This window comes from Pteropus alecto, unplaced genomic scaffold, assembly GCF_000325575.1.
Source record: "Pteropus alecto unplaced genomic scaffold, ASM32557v1 scaffold131, whole genome shotgun sequence".
NCBI lineage: Eukaryota > Metazoa > Chordata > Mammalia > Chiroptera > Pteropodidae > Pteropus > Pteropus alecto.
This window is the reverse complement of record NW_006434709.1, coordinates 8,093,682-8,108,705: the sequence shown is the minus strand read 5'-3', so window position 1 is coordinate 8,108,705 and position 15,024 is coordinate 8,093,682. Positions and strand designations below refer to the sequence as shown.

The 15,024-nt window shown below is 41.9% G+C and overlaps 1 protein-coding gene across 1 annotated transcript; it reads left to right on the top strand.

The window, feature by feature from the left end:
* The first annotated feature begins 9,161 nt into the window (after positions 1-9,161).
* Positions 9,162-11,712, top strand: B3GNT2 (UDP-GlcNAc:betaGal beta-1,3-N-acetylglucosaminyltransferase 2). The gene has a single exon (XM_006909562.3). The coding sequence runs from the start codon at positions 9,191-9,193 to the stop codon at positions 10,382-10,384; it is 1,194 nt and encodes a 397-aa protein (XP_006909624.1). The 5' UTR covers positions 9,162-9,190; the 3' UTR covers positions 10,385-11,712.
* Positions 11,713-15,024: the final 3,312 nt, after the last annotated feature.

Below are 15,024 nucleotides of genomic sequence, written 5' to 3'. Positions count from 1 at the left end.
TTCTGTTAAGTCAACGGCTCTGAAGAGAACTTGGCAGGAGGGAGAGATTTTCCTTCCTGGTTCCCCGGGTATTGAGTATTTGTGCCTCCAGGGTCCCGGAGCACCTGCTTCTGTCCCTGCACTCCTAGGAGTCTGTGAGGCACAGCTTTCTCTAGCATTTGGCTGTTCCGTGCTTGGTCCAGCTCTGGCGACGGTGGTGGAATGGGGGGTCTGTGCCCAGCCCAGGTCACTACTTCCCTGCACTCCTCCTCAGCCCTCACGTGTGTATACATTGTGGGCCCCATCATCCTGGCCATCTAGTGAGCTGACCACCCAATATTTGTCCAGAGCAGTGGCCCTGACATGCTGAGCTCCTGCAGAGGGAGTTCTCTCCAGTTCCCAGTTCCAGCAGTGCCCTGACCCGCTGTGTGCATGACTTCCTCTACACCCTCATTCCCTCTGCTCACCCACCCAGCAGGTTCAGCTCACCTGCATTCCCAGGGTTTGTTTCCTGTAGCCTTCCGGATGGGCACACTGTGTTCCAGGCTTTGTGCCTACATCCCAGAGGGTTGCCCTGCTTTCCTGGTGGGTGGCCCATCTCTGGCCTGTGCACTCAGGGACTTTTTTGCCATCCATGCCTACTTCAGTAAGCTCTGAATGCCTCTTCTACATTTGTCTTTTTTTGGGTATTTTTCATCTGCTGTTGGGTACCTGTTAGCATTCCAGTCCATCTTTACAGTTACTCAGTTATCATATTCCTTATACTAAACTTCCCTTGTGTAAATTACTGTGTGGTTTTGCCTCTTGGTTGGACCCAGACTGAAATATATCCCATGTAACCCAACTGAGCAAACAGAAGGATGAATCAGAGGGAAATCTTCTAGGGATTTCTCTGAGGGCTCGTTGAGAGCCTGACAGACTACACTTGTTTGTGAATAGGTCCTGGATCTTGGCGTGGAAACACTTAACCAAGCCATAGCCACTTACAGACTCCTAGCAAAGGCCTTCAAAACATGGTATGCTCCCCAGAAAGGGACTACCTGCATTGCAGGTAGAAAAATGATTTTCCACCTTTGTTAAGTTTTACATCCGTGCTAGGGGCCTGCCTGCCTTTAGGCATGTTCACCCTGTCCCTGTACTGTCATGGCCTTGGTGGGGGTAACAGTTGCTGGAGGTCCTCCCCGCCAAAGGAGGCATGGATGCCCCATTTTGGGATGGAGTAGAGGAGGGGTTGGCTTGGAGCACGGATGGAATCCTCACCTGGAAGCACTACCGAATTCCCCTACACCTGCCTTCCCGCACCCAGGGCGTGCTCAATCAAAACACGCCCACGTGTGCTGCCTTTGGTGGGTCTGGGGCTGACCGTGGGAAATGAGGGGCTGGGCTGTATTTCCCGCTCCAGTTGAGCTCTTCAAATCTTGCCCCTACCCTTTGAGTCCAATACGGACTCGCTACTTCTGAAACTCTTTATCTCCCCTAACCCTAGAAAATTCTTCAAATTTTTTTCTATTGTACTTCAGTACTTAAAAAAAGTGAGACAGTTTTTTGTAAATATATATGTGTCATTTACCAGCACACATATAAGTGATTTTCCAGTGTCATCTATTTGGGGAAAGGTATGTATGTTTAATTCAATTTCTAATGAACACCTCACTATATTCAATGAACTTGACCATATGACCAAAATGTCTGTTCAGCAAATGCTGAATGGGTCTCAAGTGCTGCGTGCTAGAGTAATGATGGTATAGTGTGAAGACCTTGATTGTGGAAGATGCCAAGGTGTCAGCCAGCATGACCAGACGTGGATTCCCTAACTCCTCCGAGGTGGGTGCTTCAACTCGGAGGTGACACAAGCTAATTTGAAAAGAGTAGCAGCTCTCCAGGGAGGCATAGAAGGTGGCAGAGAGAAGCTGGGATTTTCTGGAACAGCTGTGGTTAGAGGTTAAAGTGTATATGGAGTAAAGTGGAGATGGGGGACGTTGTCAAGAGGTGGTATGAAGGAAAGCACAAATCATCATAAGGGGCCTTGGTTGGGACCAGAAGGGCATATGAGTGAGAAAACTGGAAGAATTAGGCTGGTGTTCAGGCCGGGGTATATCTTTGGGCAGGAAATACCTTAGAAGAGGGTAATAAGGATGAGGCCCTGAGCGTGAGCTCTGGCAGTGGCAAAGAGAGGAGTTCAGAAGACAACACACAGTTACAATTAGGCTTTGAGGGAGCAGGAGCATGTTGTGGTGGTCTGACCAAACTCGGGGAGCAGAATGAGCAGGGGTTGCACGTACGGGGGAATGAAGACTGAGTGGTTAGGGAATAGGGCATATTTGGGAGGATGGTAGGAGGCGTAGCCAGTAACAGAGCAGAATAGAATAGAGGAAAGGTGAGGAGGGGTGCAAGTGACCTTCCTTGGAGGAGAAAACACAAGACTCTGCTCCTGTTTGGATGTGGAAAGCGGAGAGAAGAAACGCATCAAGATCATGATGGGGTGTGCACCCAGGTGCCTGGGAAGTTGATTCATTGCAAATGGGGGCCCAGGAAGAGGGACTCTGCAAAGCTCAAATCTGGAGGTCGCTGGATCAACTTGTGATCTTCTTGGAGGTGATGTTGAAGGCTGTGGATAGAGGGGCTTCTACAAAGTAAATTTATAAAAGAGGCAATGAATGACAAGACTTGAGAAGCGTGCTTTTAATTTTGTACTTGGTGGAGGAGTCAAACTTCTGAAGGAGAACTAGTGAATGCCCATTTCATGGTAGACAGCAAACTGGTGTGTAGGTTTTACCATCTTCATTTTACAAATGAGGCAACTGCGGCTCAGAGAGGTCAAGCTGCTTGCCTTAGGTCACATAGCTAGTAGGTCGCATAAACAGTTTAACTTCGGGCTATCTAACTCCAGATGCGAGAGCGACTTTCCAAAGTGAAAATGAATCTGGGACATCTCCATCTTCAAACATCTACCTGCTCTGTTTTTTAATTACATAATCTTTACACTGAAGATCTAGAATTCTTGTCAGTTTTACTAAAGGCACAGGCAAGATGGCTTCTGGCAGGATTAATGCCCTGTTGTTTGCTAAATTTTCTTCTTTCCTTCTCCCTGTTTGAAAGTTCTGTATGTGTTTATTTGAAGAATGAACTTAGTGATTGATTTTATTTTAAATGATAAATATCATTTGAGGAAATCAGTCATGCTGGGCTTTGGGAGAATTAATCAATGGGGACCAGAAATGTCCTGCCAGACACTTTGAGGTATAATGTTGCCTGTGGGGATATGTAAGTGAATAGATTTATTACATGTCCTTTTCCCTTTTGAACTTGAACATGAAGGGTACTACTAGTGACTATGAACCAAATTCCTTGCATTCACCAAGACTTAACAGACCAGAAAGCAGAACAAGGTACATGTTCTCGCTTTATGCAGCCTCTAAATGAGGTTGTGGGTGCAGTCCTGGGGCTCCCTTGCCCCAGCCTGGGCAAGAACCCAGACCAGGCATCTTTTTCCTATTAAGAAACAAGGTCTAGGTATGGCCCAGCCCTTCTGGTTCAAATGAGTTGCTTCACTCACACCTTTATCCCACCGTCTGCCTTGAGTGCTAGAAGCTGTTCTCTCCCCCAGAACCACTTAGTTGCAAGCTGTCCCTGTCTCTGTTCACCTGAGCAGAACCTGGAGAGGGCTGGCAAGGGCCAGGCAACAGGTGGAAGCAGCTTGGGAGGAGAGGATTGAGGAAAGCCACGCTCGCCAGGCTCCCGGCGGGTGGGAGAGAGCAGGGGCCAGGCAGAATCCTGTACAAGTTCTCCGAAGAGTAAACACATTTCCCCTGCCCCCGAGATATGGCAGTGGGCTTAGGCTCTTTACCTCTGAGGATTTGTGTGTCTGGTTTGTGCAGAAGCATGCGCAGGAAGCAGGACCGTGTGGACACAGGCTGCTAGCTCAGGCTCCTGGGCTTGAATCAGGAGCTTGGATTTTCAGCATCCTTGCCTCAACCTGACTGGACGTGGGGTGGCTGGTCATTTTATTTCATCATTACAACAAGAAGGTACTGCCCTTCTTTTATCCTTAGAGGAGAGTATAGGGTAGTCTCAGGCACAAGTTCTGGATTGAGCCTGGGTATGGTTGCTGGTTTTATCCCTGACTAGCTATTGGTGGCCACCTCCCTAACTTGCTGCAGCCCTTTCAAGGGGTGGTTGTCAGTCCCTGACTCAGTTTTGTGAGAATGAGTACTCATGGCTGCCGGTGGCCACATGGAAATGCCTTCTGGCTAGCACTTTGCTTCAGTGTTTATAGGGCTTTCAGAACTGGAGGGATGAACCTTTTAGGACTGTCCTCTTCCTTGCTTCCCAGCCTAATGTCCATGAATGAAACATTGGGATTGTTTGGACTACATGCTGGGAAACGAAATGAGGTATGTGAGGTGTTTTGCCCAGAGTTTGGCCTGTAGAGTAGTCATTCAATAAATGTTACTTATGGTACCACCCTGCCTTTCATATCTGATTTTGACTCATGATAGTTTTTGTAGGTTAAAAAAGTCTAAAGCTTTAAAATATTTAATACTTTTAAAGAACATTAACCATTGAAAATAAGACTTGTGTCCCTTTAGTGCCTTTAGTCATAAAATCCTGTGTGGCAGCATTCACTTGCATCACGGTTTAAAACTCAGACTCTGGGGCTGAACTGCTTGAGTTTAAATCCTGGCTCTGCCGTTTACTAGCTGCGTGACTTTGGGCAAGTTTAAATCGCCTCTCTGTATCTGCCCTATAGAATTGCCAATGCCTGGCAGGTACTTAAGAATTTATTAAAATAAAGCAGATGTTATTCATATTTTACTATTATTTTTAGGAGTCCTTTCTAATAAATGACTTCAGGCAGACAGCACAGGCCCAAGGAAAGGCGTGCAGGTGATGTAGGGATGGATGTGGCGGCGCCTCTGCTGAACACTGCAGGTTCAGTACAGCGATGGAGTGTCTGCGGGGCTGTGAGGCCATGACACAGGCTAGTGATGTGGGCGTCAGGAATTTTGTGTGTTGTGCTTCCACCTCCATCCCTGGCAGTCTAGATGTGTGTGGTAAAGGCTGTTCAAGGAGAGAGAGTTGGAGTGGCAGCATTAAAGAATGTTAAAATAACCTATAATCCTAGCATCCTGATTAAACCAGTTGTGTTTTTCTGTGGTATTTTATCTGGATTTGCACATAGTTTAAGCTTAGATTCTGTACTGTTTTGTAATCTGTTTATAGCCAACAAATATGTTTTTCTGTCTCTGTCTTGTATTTCTAAATGTTGTAGTTGCAAAGTAAAGGAGGAAGTTGTTTTTCACTAAATAAAGTGAACTGAAGTGTTTTAGAAATTTCACAATTGTTCAGTCCCTGTTGAGGAGACTTTACTCCCAAGCACAAGGTGAAAAGCTAAAGTCGTTTACATGGGATTTCCTACTATTCCTCTTGGAGTAAAAATTCCGTGTTTCACAATGAGGGTTGTATAACATCTTCCCAGCGTTGGGGGAAGTTTTCTTATTCAGATTCTTTTTAAGCAATGTAACTTCCTGCTCAAAAAAGGACACGGAATTGGTTTTATGTCTGCAATGAGAATAGTTAGTCAGATATTTTTCCCACAGATATTTTTATGGGGGAGGTCACTGCTTTATCCTCCTTTCCATGAACTTTGTTTTGTTATAAGAGTCTGCCAAAAGCCAAGTTCTCATGTGAGGGACTGTGCCCAGTTCACAAAGGAAAGATGACATTTAAATCTGATGGACAGTACAGTTGAGAATCGTGGTTTTCCCATCCTTCCTCTTAGGTTGCTTGGGAAGAAATGCCCTTTAAGAAGGAGTGGTAAGAATTAGTCCCAGATGCATGTTTGGAGCTTTAGAAAAGGAAGACTGGGCCGTTCTCAGAAGTGGGGCTGGGAGCTACTAGGCGTTCTCATTTCCTTTTCTTTGGTGAGTCTTGGAAACTTCATAGGCTTCATGACCTTGTGCCTTGGGTCTTTTCCGTTTTGAGCCAGCCCTTGAGACTTCACTGTTGACCTGGATGAGCCTTGTGGGAAAAGGAGGAGATCCAAAGAGCCTTGGGTTGGAAACCAGATGGCTGTGCCATCTCAGCCTTGTCACTGAACACAGGTGTAACATTTAGGCAGCTCAGTTGACCACCCTCCCACCCCCACCTACTCCCCGACTCCGTTTTTCTTACTTGCCTCTCACCTTCCCTAAGGGGGCACAAGTGAGAAGTGGGCAGGAAAAAGCTTTGCAGACTGGAATCCTTGAGCAAACATAGGTGCGGATGGTGTTCCTTTGTGAGCTACAAAACCCTGTCTTGACTGAGATGATGGGAGGCTCTGGCTGGGTCTTGGTCGTAGAAATAAAAGCCGGAATTGCGGTGGATGAAGTTGGAAATCTTGGCCAGGGTTGGCAAGCCCAATGTTTTCCTCAGAGTATTCCCAAAAGAAGGTTTGGCGCTTTCCATGATAGAAACTTCAAACCATTTCTTCAGATACTCATAGCCCTGCCCCATAACCTAGATACATAACTGGCTCATTTATCGGGAATCATCTCACACATTATTTACCCTGAATCTTTTCCTAGCAAAATTAACTTCGAGGTTCACAGTAAAGTACTGTGTGTCCCTTTTTTCTTATTTAAGATGTCCTCTTTTACTCCAGATATTTTGGTAAGTCTACTGATAATTCATATTCCTTATCTGAGCTGAAAATTTCTGCCAAGTAGTTAGCTGTTCACAGTGTGTGCTGTTTTCTTCCTGAGTGCACTTGCACATCTTTTTTTTCTCATTGTGGTCTTTATCTGATCACCTTCACACCTTTCCTTGTTGCCTTTTCAGCCTGTTCACAAACATGAAGGGTCCAAGATCTTAGAGAGCAGAGATACTGGGTCAAGTGATGCTTTAGCTTTAGGAGAGTTATCCCAATTTAGAGAGAAAAGTGTTTTGTCTAAAATCTGGAAGCCAAAATTAAGAAAAGCTTAAAACTATCTATGACTGATTTTCTAAAAAGATGACTAATGCTTTTAACTGTATGAAATAACCATGCAAATACATTCTAAGTGTCCAGTTGAGCTCTTGTGACCTTGCAAATAAGCCTATAGCAAAGAAGTTTAGTTTGCCAAAGGTGTACTGGACTTAGACCTTCCCCTTGCTTATGAGGTTTTCCCAAAAGCTTCTTTGAAAGGAGCTGACCTAAGTAGAGTATGGACCCTAGACTTAGGTGTAGAAATTTTGAATTATTCAGGTTGCGTGTGACTTGGGGCCCTTTAAAACTGTAATCAAGGAGTAAGAAATGTCTTGGTTTTTTTACTACCTTCCGTGGAGGAAGTTTAAGAAAGCTCTTTCTTGGTAGCTCAGTGGTGGGATCTTGAGGGGTAGAGATGAGTAGTGGTGGAGAAACGAGGGGAGAAATGGGGTAGAAATGGGTGACTGTACTTAGGTGAGCTGAGGGCACCCATATAACTTCATCATCAGCTGTGTTCTCTAGATGTGCAAAGGCTTTGTGGATTGGGGCCATGTGGTAGGGACTAATTTTTAAAAATCATCTTTTACTTACATGTCCATAACCAAAGCTATTTAGCCGTGGTAAATACAAGCAACTAGATTAGGATCTACTAAACAGGTTTTAAGAAACACAGAGTAGCTTGTGGATTCCCGTGTATTAATCTGGGCTGTCCAACATGTAATAACTTCATAGCATTCTCAGCATGGCATATACTTCTACCTTGGGACTATTTGTTAAAATCCAGTGAACTTAAAAATTATCTTATTAAAAAAAACAACAACAAAGTAACCACCACTTGTGATTAAAAAATAGTTATACAACTTTGTTCTAGAGGTCAAAGGTGAGTGGCTCCTGTTTGATGTGGTGGCCTTGGAACCTCATTGCTTTAGCTGGGATTTCAGCTCTGCCTTTAACACAGTTTCCTCTTTAAATCTGTTTCCTGAGGTATAAAATGGGAGTAAAAGTAGCAATACCTACTTCATAGGCTCACTGTATCAAGTGAGATATAGCACAGTGCCTGCAACCTCATACTACTTCGGGATTCTTTTCTAAGGATAAAGTCTCAGTCATAGAATTAATCTGAAAAGAAAATTCTTTACAGTGTATTGCCATTTAGGGGGTTGTTCTTTTACAGGTTATCCATCTCAATAATGTTAGAACTCTGGAGTTACATCCCCAGCAAACCATGTCATTACTCTTTCTTTATTCTTCTGTTGCCTACAGCCTGAAATCTGTCCTTGGCCTTTGATATTTCACTAAAATGTCATTTTATTTCTCTTTTCCTTTTTGCTACAAACAACAGAGATCTTAAGTATACTCTTTGAATTTTAACAAATGTATACACCCATGAAAGTCTAATCCTGATCAAGACATGATACGTAGTATATATCTATACCTTAAGAAGTTCTGTCTTGCCCCTCTCCAGTCAAGACCTCCACTCCTATCGCCTTCAGATTTCTAGGGCCTAGATTAATTTTACCTTCTTTAAACCTAATGTAAATGGAATTTGAGGTTCATCTTTCACTCATAATGTGCTCCTGTTGCTAATAGCTAGAGTTTCCTTTTTATTGATGGGGGTTATTCCATTGTGTGAATGTAGCACAGTTTGGTAAGCAGTTCTTCTGTTGATGGTATTTGTGGTGTTCTGTTTTTGGCAATTAGGATAAAGCTGGTGTGAGTCTTTTCATGTTATCTCTGAATACTTGTGTGGTTAATGGCCTCTCCATCTCCTACCCCGGCAACCCTGGTCAAGTGTCTTAATCTCTCTGCCCTGGTTTTCTAATCTGTGAAATGGTGAGTTGGGAAACAGTTCAGGGTTGGGACCACCATTTTCTTTTAAAAAATGTAATAGAATAAAATAAAAAACTTAGAGTGAATTACATGGAACTGCAAACATTGTAACACATATAAATATAATTAGATGTGTGTGCACATGTGTGTAATGGGTCGCAATGGAAAATGTAGTTATTATTATGCATTGTGGGCAAATCAGTTTGCAACACACTAATTTGTATGCATGCTTGTGAGCAAGGAAGTGGGACACCTGTGAGGTTATTTAGTAAGTGCACATCTCTCAGCCTCACTGCTAACAACCACTTACATACCGCTCTAAACCACTATTCCGAGCTAGATTAAGATGCAGAGGCAAGTGGCACGTGAGCAAATGAAGATTAGTAATTATCCAATTAATACAATGCCTCCTCCCTTTTATTCCAGATATGAGAAATGAGTGTTGGACGTCGAAGAATAAAGTTGTTGGGTATCCTGATGATGGTAAATGTCTTCATTTATTTGATTGTGGAAGTCTCCAAAAACAGTAACCAAGAAAAAAATGGAAAGGGGGAAGTAATTATACCCAAGGAAAAGTTCTGGAAGACATCTGACCTTCCCGTGGCATATTGGAACCGAGAACAAGAAAAGCTGAATAGGCGGTACAACCCCATTTTGAACATGTTGGCTAACCAGACTGGGGAAGTGTACGGGTTTTCCAATGTAAGCCATTTGAATTACTGTGAACCAGACCTGAGGGTCACATCAGTAGTTTCAGATTTCAGCAATTTGCCAGACAGATTTAAAGACTTCCTGCTGTATTTGAGATGTCGAAACTATTCATTGCTTATAGACCAACCTGGTAAGTGTGCAAAGAAACCCTTCTTACTGCTAGCGATTAAGTCCCTCACTCCACACTTCGCTAGAAGGCAGGCAATTCGGGAATCTTGGGGCAGAGAAACCCATGTGGGGAACCAGACAGTGGTGCGAGTCTTCTTACTGGGCCAGACGCCCCCAGAGGACAACCATCCTGACCTTTCAGATATGCTGAAATTTGAGAGTGAGAAGCACCAAGACATTCTTATGTGGAACTACAGAGACACTTTCTTCAACTTATCTCTGAAAGAAGTGCTCTTTCTCAGGTGGGTGAGCACTTCCTGCCCAGACGCTGAGTTCATTTTCAAGGGCGATGATGATGTCTTTGTGAACACCCATCATATCCTGAATTACTTGAATAGCTTATCCAAGAACAAAGCCAAAGATTTGTTTATAGGTGATGTGATCCACAATGCTGGACCCCATCGGGATAAGAAACTGAAGTACTACATCCCAGAAGTCGTTTACACTGGCGTCTACCCACCTTATGCGGGGGGAGGTGGATTCCTCTACTCGGGCCACTTGGCTCTGCGGCTGTACAATATAACTGACCAGGTCCTTCTCTACCCCATTGATGACGTTTATACTGGAATGTGCCTTCAGAAACTTGGCCTCGTTCCAGAGAAACACAAAGGCTTCAAGACATTTGATATAGAAGAAAAGAAAAGAAATAACATTTGTTCCTATCTAGATTTGATGTTAGTACATAGTAGAAAACCTCAAGAGATGATTGATATTTGGTCTCGGTTGCAAAATGCTCATTTAAGTTGCTAAAATGTATACAAACTAAAGTTTGCATAGAAAGGCATATCTTGAATAGTTCCCATGTTGTGTTCTCTCATTAGAGGTAATTTCTATGCTAAATCATCAAAATTGCCTTCATAAGTATAGTATCCATATGAGGGCCTCCAAACCCTTTTCAATGTGTGGTATTTTCTGAAGATGAAAAGCAGATCATAATTTTTTAAGGAGGATATGGCAGGACAATTGGTTCTTATTCTTTCTACTGGCTGGTGGTCATCATTTTCTAATTTGTTTCCCCTTTTCATCTGAAAAAATAAGTTTCTGGAATTTTACCATTTTAAGTTATTTTTGTTTTGCCCTCGTACTATTCCTACTTTCCATTATAATGAGTGAATTGTCTGCAATTGAGGTGTTTATAAACCTTTTGGCTACAAAGAATTTGTTATACATTACTCAGTGGTTTTTGTGAAATGGAATTAAATTAATTTTTATGAAATTTGGACACATTTTTAAAATTGTCTAGAAAAACTGACTTCTGTTGAAATTTCCTGCCACCCCAACAGTATTTTCTTATTAATCTAATCAGTTAATTTTGTGAAATGAGGATCACTGTGACATTTATCCAGTTTATCTTGTGATCTTACAGTCATAATAAGGAGATTATGATACAAGAACATAATGACTGTTCTTTGGTTTGCTGGGTGGTATCGTAATAATTCTGTTTTTAGTATTTGAAAATAATGAGTATGATTTCATAATGGCCAACTGAAGATTGAATTGACCCTGGCAGTCATATCATGTTTATGATTTTTTTAAGGTGGACCAGGAAAAGCATATGTAACTTTTGAACTTTACATGAAAAGATCAGACTTGCAAATCTTTTCATGAGTGGTTTGTCAGCCTACAACTTCGGGATTCTATTCTCGCCATATTTTCACATGTTGCTTATACAGAATTATTCTAAGTAGTGACTGCTTCCCTGTCTCGGTGTAGAAGTGCCTGTGTTTTTATTTATTGTTCAGATCAATGACCAAAACATTTTCTTAAATATATTTTGTGTAATATTTTATTTGTATACAGTGTTGTTGATGGAATATTTAACTAGAGCATGATATTTTAAATGTTAAGGTGTAACATATGTTAAATAAAGCTGTTACTTTTGAATTTTAAAATTCATTTTTTGGGGGGCCGTTAGCTGCTAGAGTTGACAAAATTCTGCCAAACCATTACTTATATATACCATCTTGTAACATGCTTTCCTGAAAATTTTTTTGTGTTTATAGAGTTGAGGATTCTTACCAGATGTGATACTGGGGACTGTAAGAAGATGGAAAAAAATAAAGTTACTTTATTTTTAATTGTCATGTGTGATGTGTAATAATCTATGATCTCTTTTTGGTTTTTGTATTTGATTACATTTTACCCAAAGAGGCCATTTCCACCCCCAGAAACTATGATAGTAATATTGAACTATAATTTTTTCCTCTGTCTCAATGGATCATCTATCTTTGCATTTAAAATTCTTAAGTGTTTTCCCACTTAGAGTCTTTAAAAAGGAATGTGAATATTTATGCTTCTATTTTCAGTGAGTATAAAAATTTTAATTGGGAAATGGAGCAGCATCTTGAGGACTATATTGTCCTAAGCCATGTGTCCATTTTGGGGTTTGTATCCACAGCGGTGAAATACAGAGACAGCCATGACCACTCAAATTTCTTACCGAGACTCATGTTGAGAAGAAATTGCTAATGGTCAATTAAAAACACATAGACATTTGATGAAGCTCAAACAACAGATTAGGATTGGTGTTGTGAGAACATTTAGCAGACTGTCCTCTCTTACTGGGAACGTCGAGGCCATATATGAGCAAGTGTGAGAACACAGATACTTAATGTGGATTTGAAGATGGTTATAAGCTTGGTCCTTCTAAAGGTTTCATGTGCCTGCATCTGACCTCTCTACTCCAGTGGTTGCAAGCACATCTCCTAGAGAGAAATGCATTACCACATTAGGTTTAGAGAAGAATAACGAAACTTTAAGAACATTCACTGGTAATTGGTTCACCATTTGCATGTGTCTGTGTAACATGACCCTGCATTTTCAAGTAATAGATTTTTCCTCTGAGGGCAATTTCTTTAATTTTTTCTTCTAAGGAATTCACTGATATTTCAAGTTTGCAGAGAAAGATGAAATGTAGCAGGTTTTGAAATAAAGTTTGGAGGACCATGAGGGCCTTGTGTGAGTCTCCAGCTGACATATGCCATTGTTCGAACATAAGTCTTTGATGTTGATGTTTGGTGGGTGAGATGATCTCTGGACCTCCTTGGCAGTTCAGTGTTGTGAGCCTACAACACTGGTCACTGACCTTATGGGCATTTCAGCAAAGGGATACTAGATTTTAGAACTTTATATGTGCTTGGGCTCCGTCATGGTACTGACTGATCCTTAAATCCATGAAACTCTCGGTACCCATGAGATGGCTTCTTCTGTGAGCCTCCATCTCGTGAATGTAAGCATCACAGTAAATTCATTCTTTCAGAACTGCTGAATAATTAAGGCCTCAGTGAAAACTGACATTTGGACTTTTTTTTTGTGGATTCTCCCAAGTCATGTCGATTTTGAATTTGAAGGTCAAAAAGACTGAGTAAGCATTGCCAGAGTTTGGACTTTTCATAAACCTGACCAGGCCTTAAGAGAATAAGGATGAAAGACCAAAATGTCTCATTTCCATCCCTGACCCTGGTTTTACTCATCTCCATTCTTGAGTCAAGGGAGAATGGAAAAGAAGGGCAGGGAGTTGGGGGAATACTTCGAGTCATACTTGGAAGTTGAATCCAGAATGAAAAGCACCCAAAGTGTGACTGTCTCCTGCTATTCTACCTGTGATAATGGTCTGGAATAGTTGATGTTCTGGATCATCTTGACCCCCTCATGCAGAAAGGGAACATACATTTATTAAGGCAAAGGATGACTTATTTTCAGTTCCACAGAAGCCAAAATGAATGAAGCCTTTACTTGGATTAAAAGTTAACTTTTCTGTGATTTGCCTTCTAATGAAAAATTTCAGATGAAGAAAAAATTCTGGAACAGAAAACATACTTCATGTGCTGATCTATTGAGATTTTTGGATAAATTCAGTTTTTCCTTAATGTAAATTCTATATTTATTTTATTTTATAAATGCTAAAAACATCTGCCAAATAATGTTTAAGCTGAACTTATTACAGTCAACGATAAATCTGAAAAATTAAACTATTCTGATTCGTTCAGGTCTCAAAGTAATATACTACAAAGAATTTTTTCCCCTTAATGTCATTTCTTGAAAAGTAGAGGCTGAGAATAAGGCCCTTTTGTCTTTACAGAGCACCCCAAATCTTGTCACATTGCATACGAATTACCATATTTGTTAACTTTAAGATGCGATACTTTTTATATGCCACTAAAAAAACCCTGCCAATTCAGTATGACTTGTATCAGTTGTATGACGTGTCTCAATTGCAGAGATGTTAAACAGAAAGATTACATCTTAGAATAACTGAAAATACAGCAATAAAACACTAATGCTATATACATATTCTCCTTAAGTTGGAAGATGGAGTCCTGTTTAGGTGTATTTTCTGCTTCTCTCACTTTTTTTTTCTTTCACTTTCTGTGTTTAGGAATTTTCACCCAAGCAATCATGGTGGCTTTTGAGCTTTGGCAGTTACTTTCTTCCTGTCTTGTGCATCGTAAAAGGGGATGTACTGATGGCACTGAAGTAGCACAATAGTTTTTAATTCGATTGTATTCCAAGGGCTTATTTCTAAGTTGAGGCCTGGCAGTGGAACAAAGGTGCTTGCAGCTTCCCGATATTGGCTCACATCAGGGGAATATTCTTTCATCCTTCTCAAGCAGTAAGCCACATGAACGTGCATCTTAAGTGTTAGCCAGGGCTCACTCATTGCCTTGGAAACCTCCCATTACATGACTTGCCCTTTCCTAGACTGTCTTCAGCTATGATTCTCTTCCTGCTCATTACCTAAGTCCTGTCTTCCACGGTGCCTCCTGCACAGAACTCAGTAGCCAGAGAGGTGGCCTTGGAAAGGGGGTTCTGAGGCTCATTCACAGACACCACCCCTGCCCAGGCAACACCCCTTTAGCTGCAAAAAAATTCCTAGGTGAATGGGAAGTGGCCAGTCTCTCCCAACCTCAGTCTGGTGTTACCCAAGATCTCCCTGTACATTAAAAAGCCCAGTTCTCACTTTCTTTGAATCAGTGGCCCTCTGGGCTCTTCCTCCTCTCATTCAGGGGTTCAAGGCACTGCACTCAGAATGCCTTTTTTCACTTGTCCAATCTCATTGGAAAATGTACCCAGTCGTGACGTGTCAACTAATCATTGGATAATTTGTTTTTCAGTCTGTGGGGTAGAGAGAAGAAAATGAAGACAGAACTTTGTTGGAACAGTACAAAGACAGCCAACGGGCAGGCTTGCAGGGTTCTAGCAGGAAACCTAATCATGCAGAGACCCAAGGTCTCTGCCAGGTGCCAAGGCACAAGTAACAAGGCACAAGTCCTGCCTGTTTTGCCCATTGGAACCTTTAAGGGTGAACATACCCCCTCCCAGTGCTGCAGTCAACCAAGAGGCCAGAACTGCAGATTCTGCAGCTTCTCATTTGCTGGTGAGATGGGAGA

Coding starts and splice junctions, on each gene's coding strand:
- B3GNT2 (XM_006909562.3), top strand. CDS start 9,191: ATGAGTGTTGGACGTCGAAGAATAAAGTTGTTGGGTATCCTGATGATG.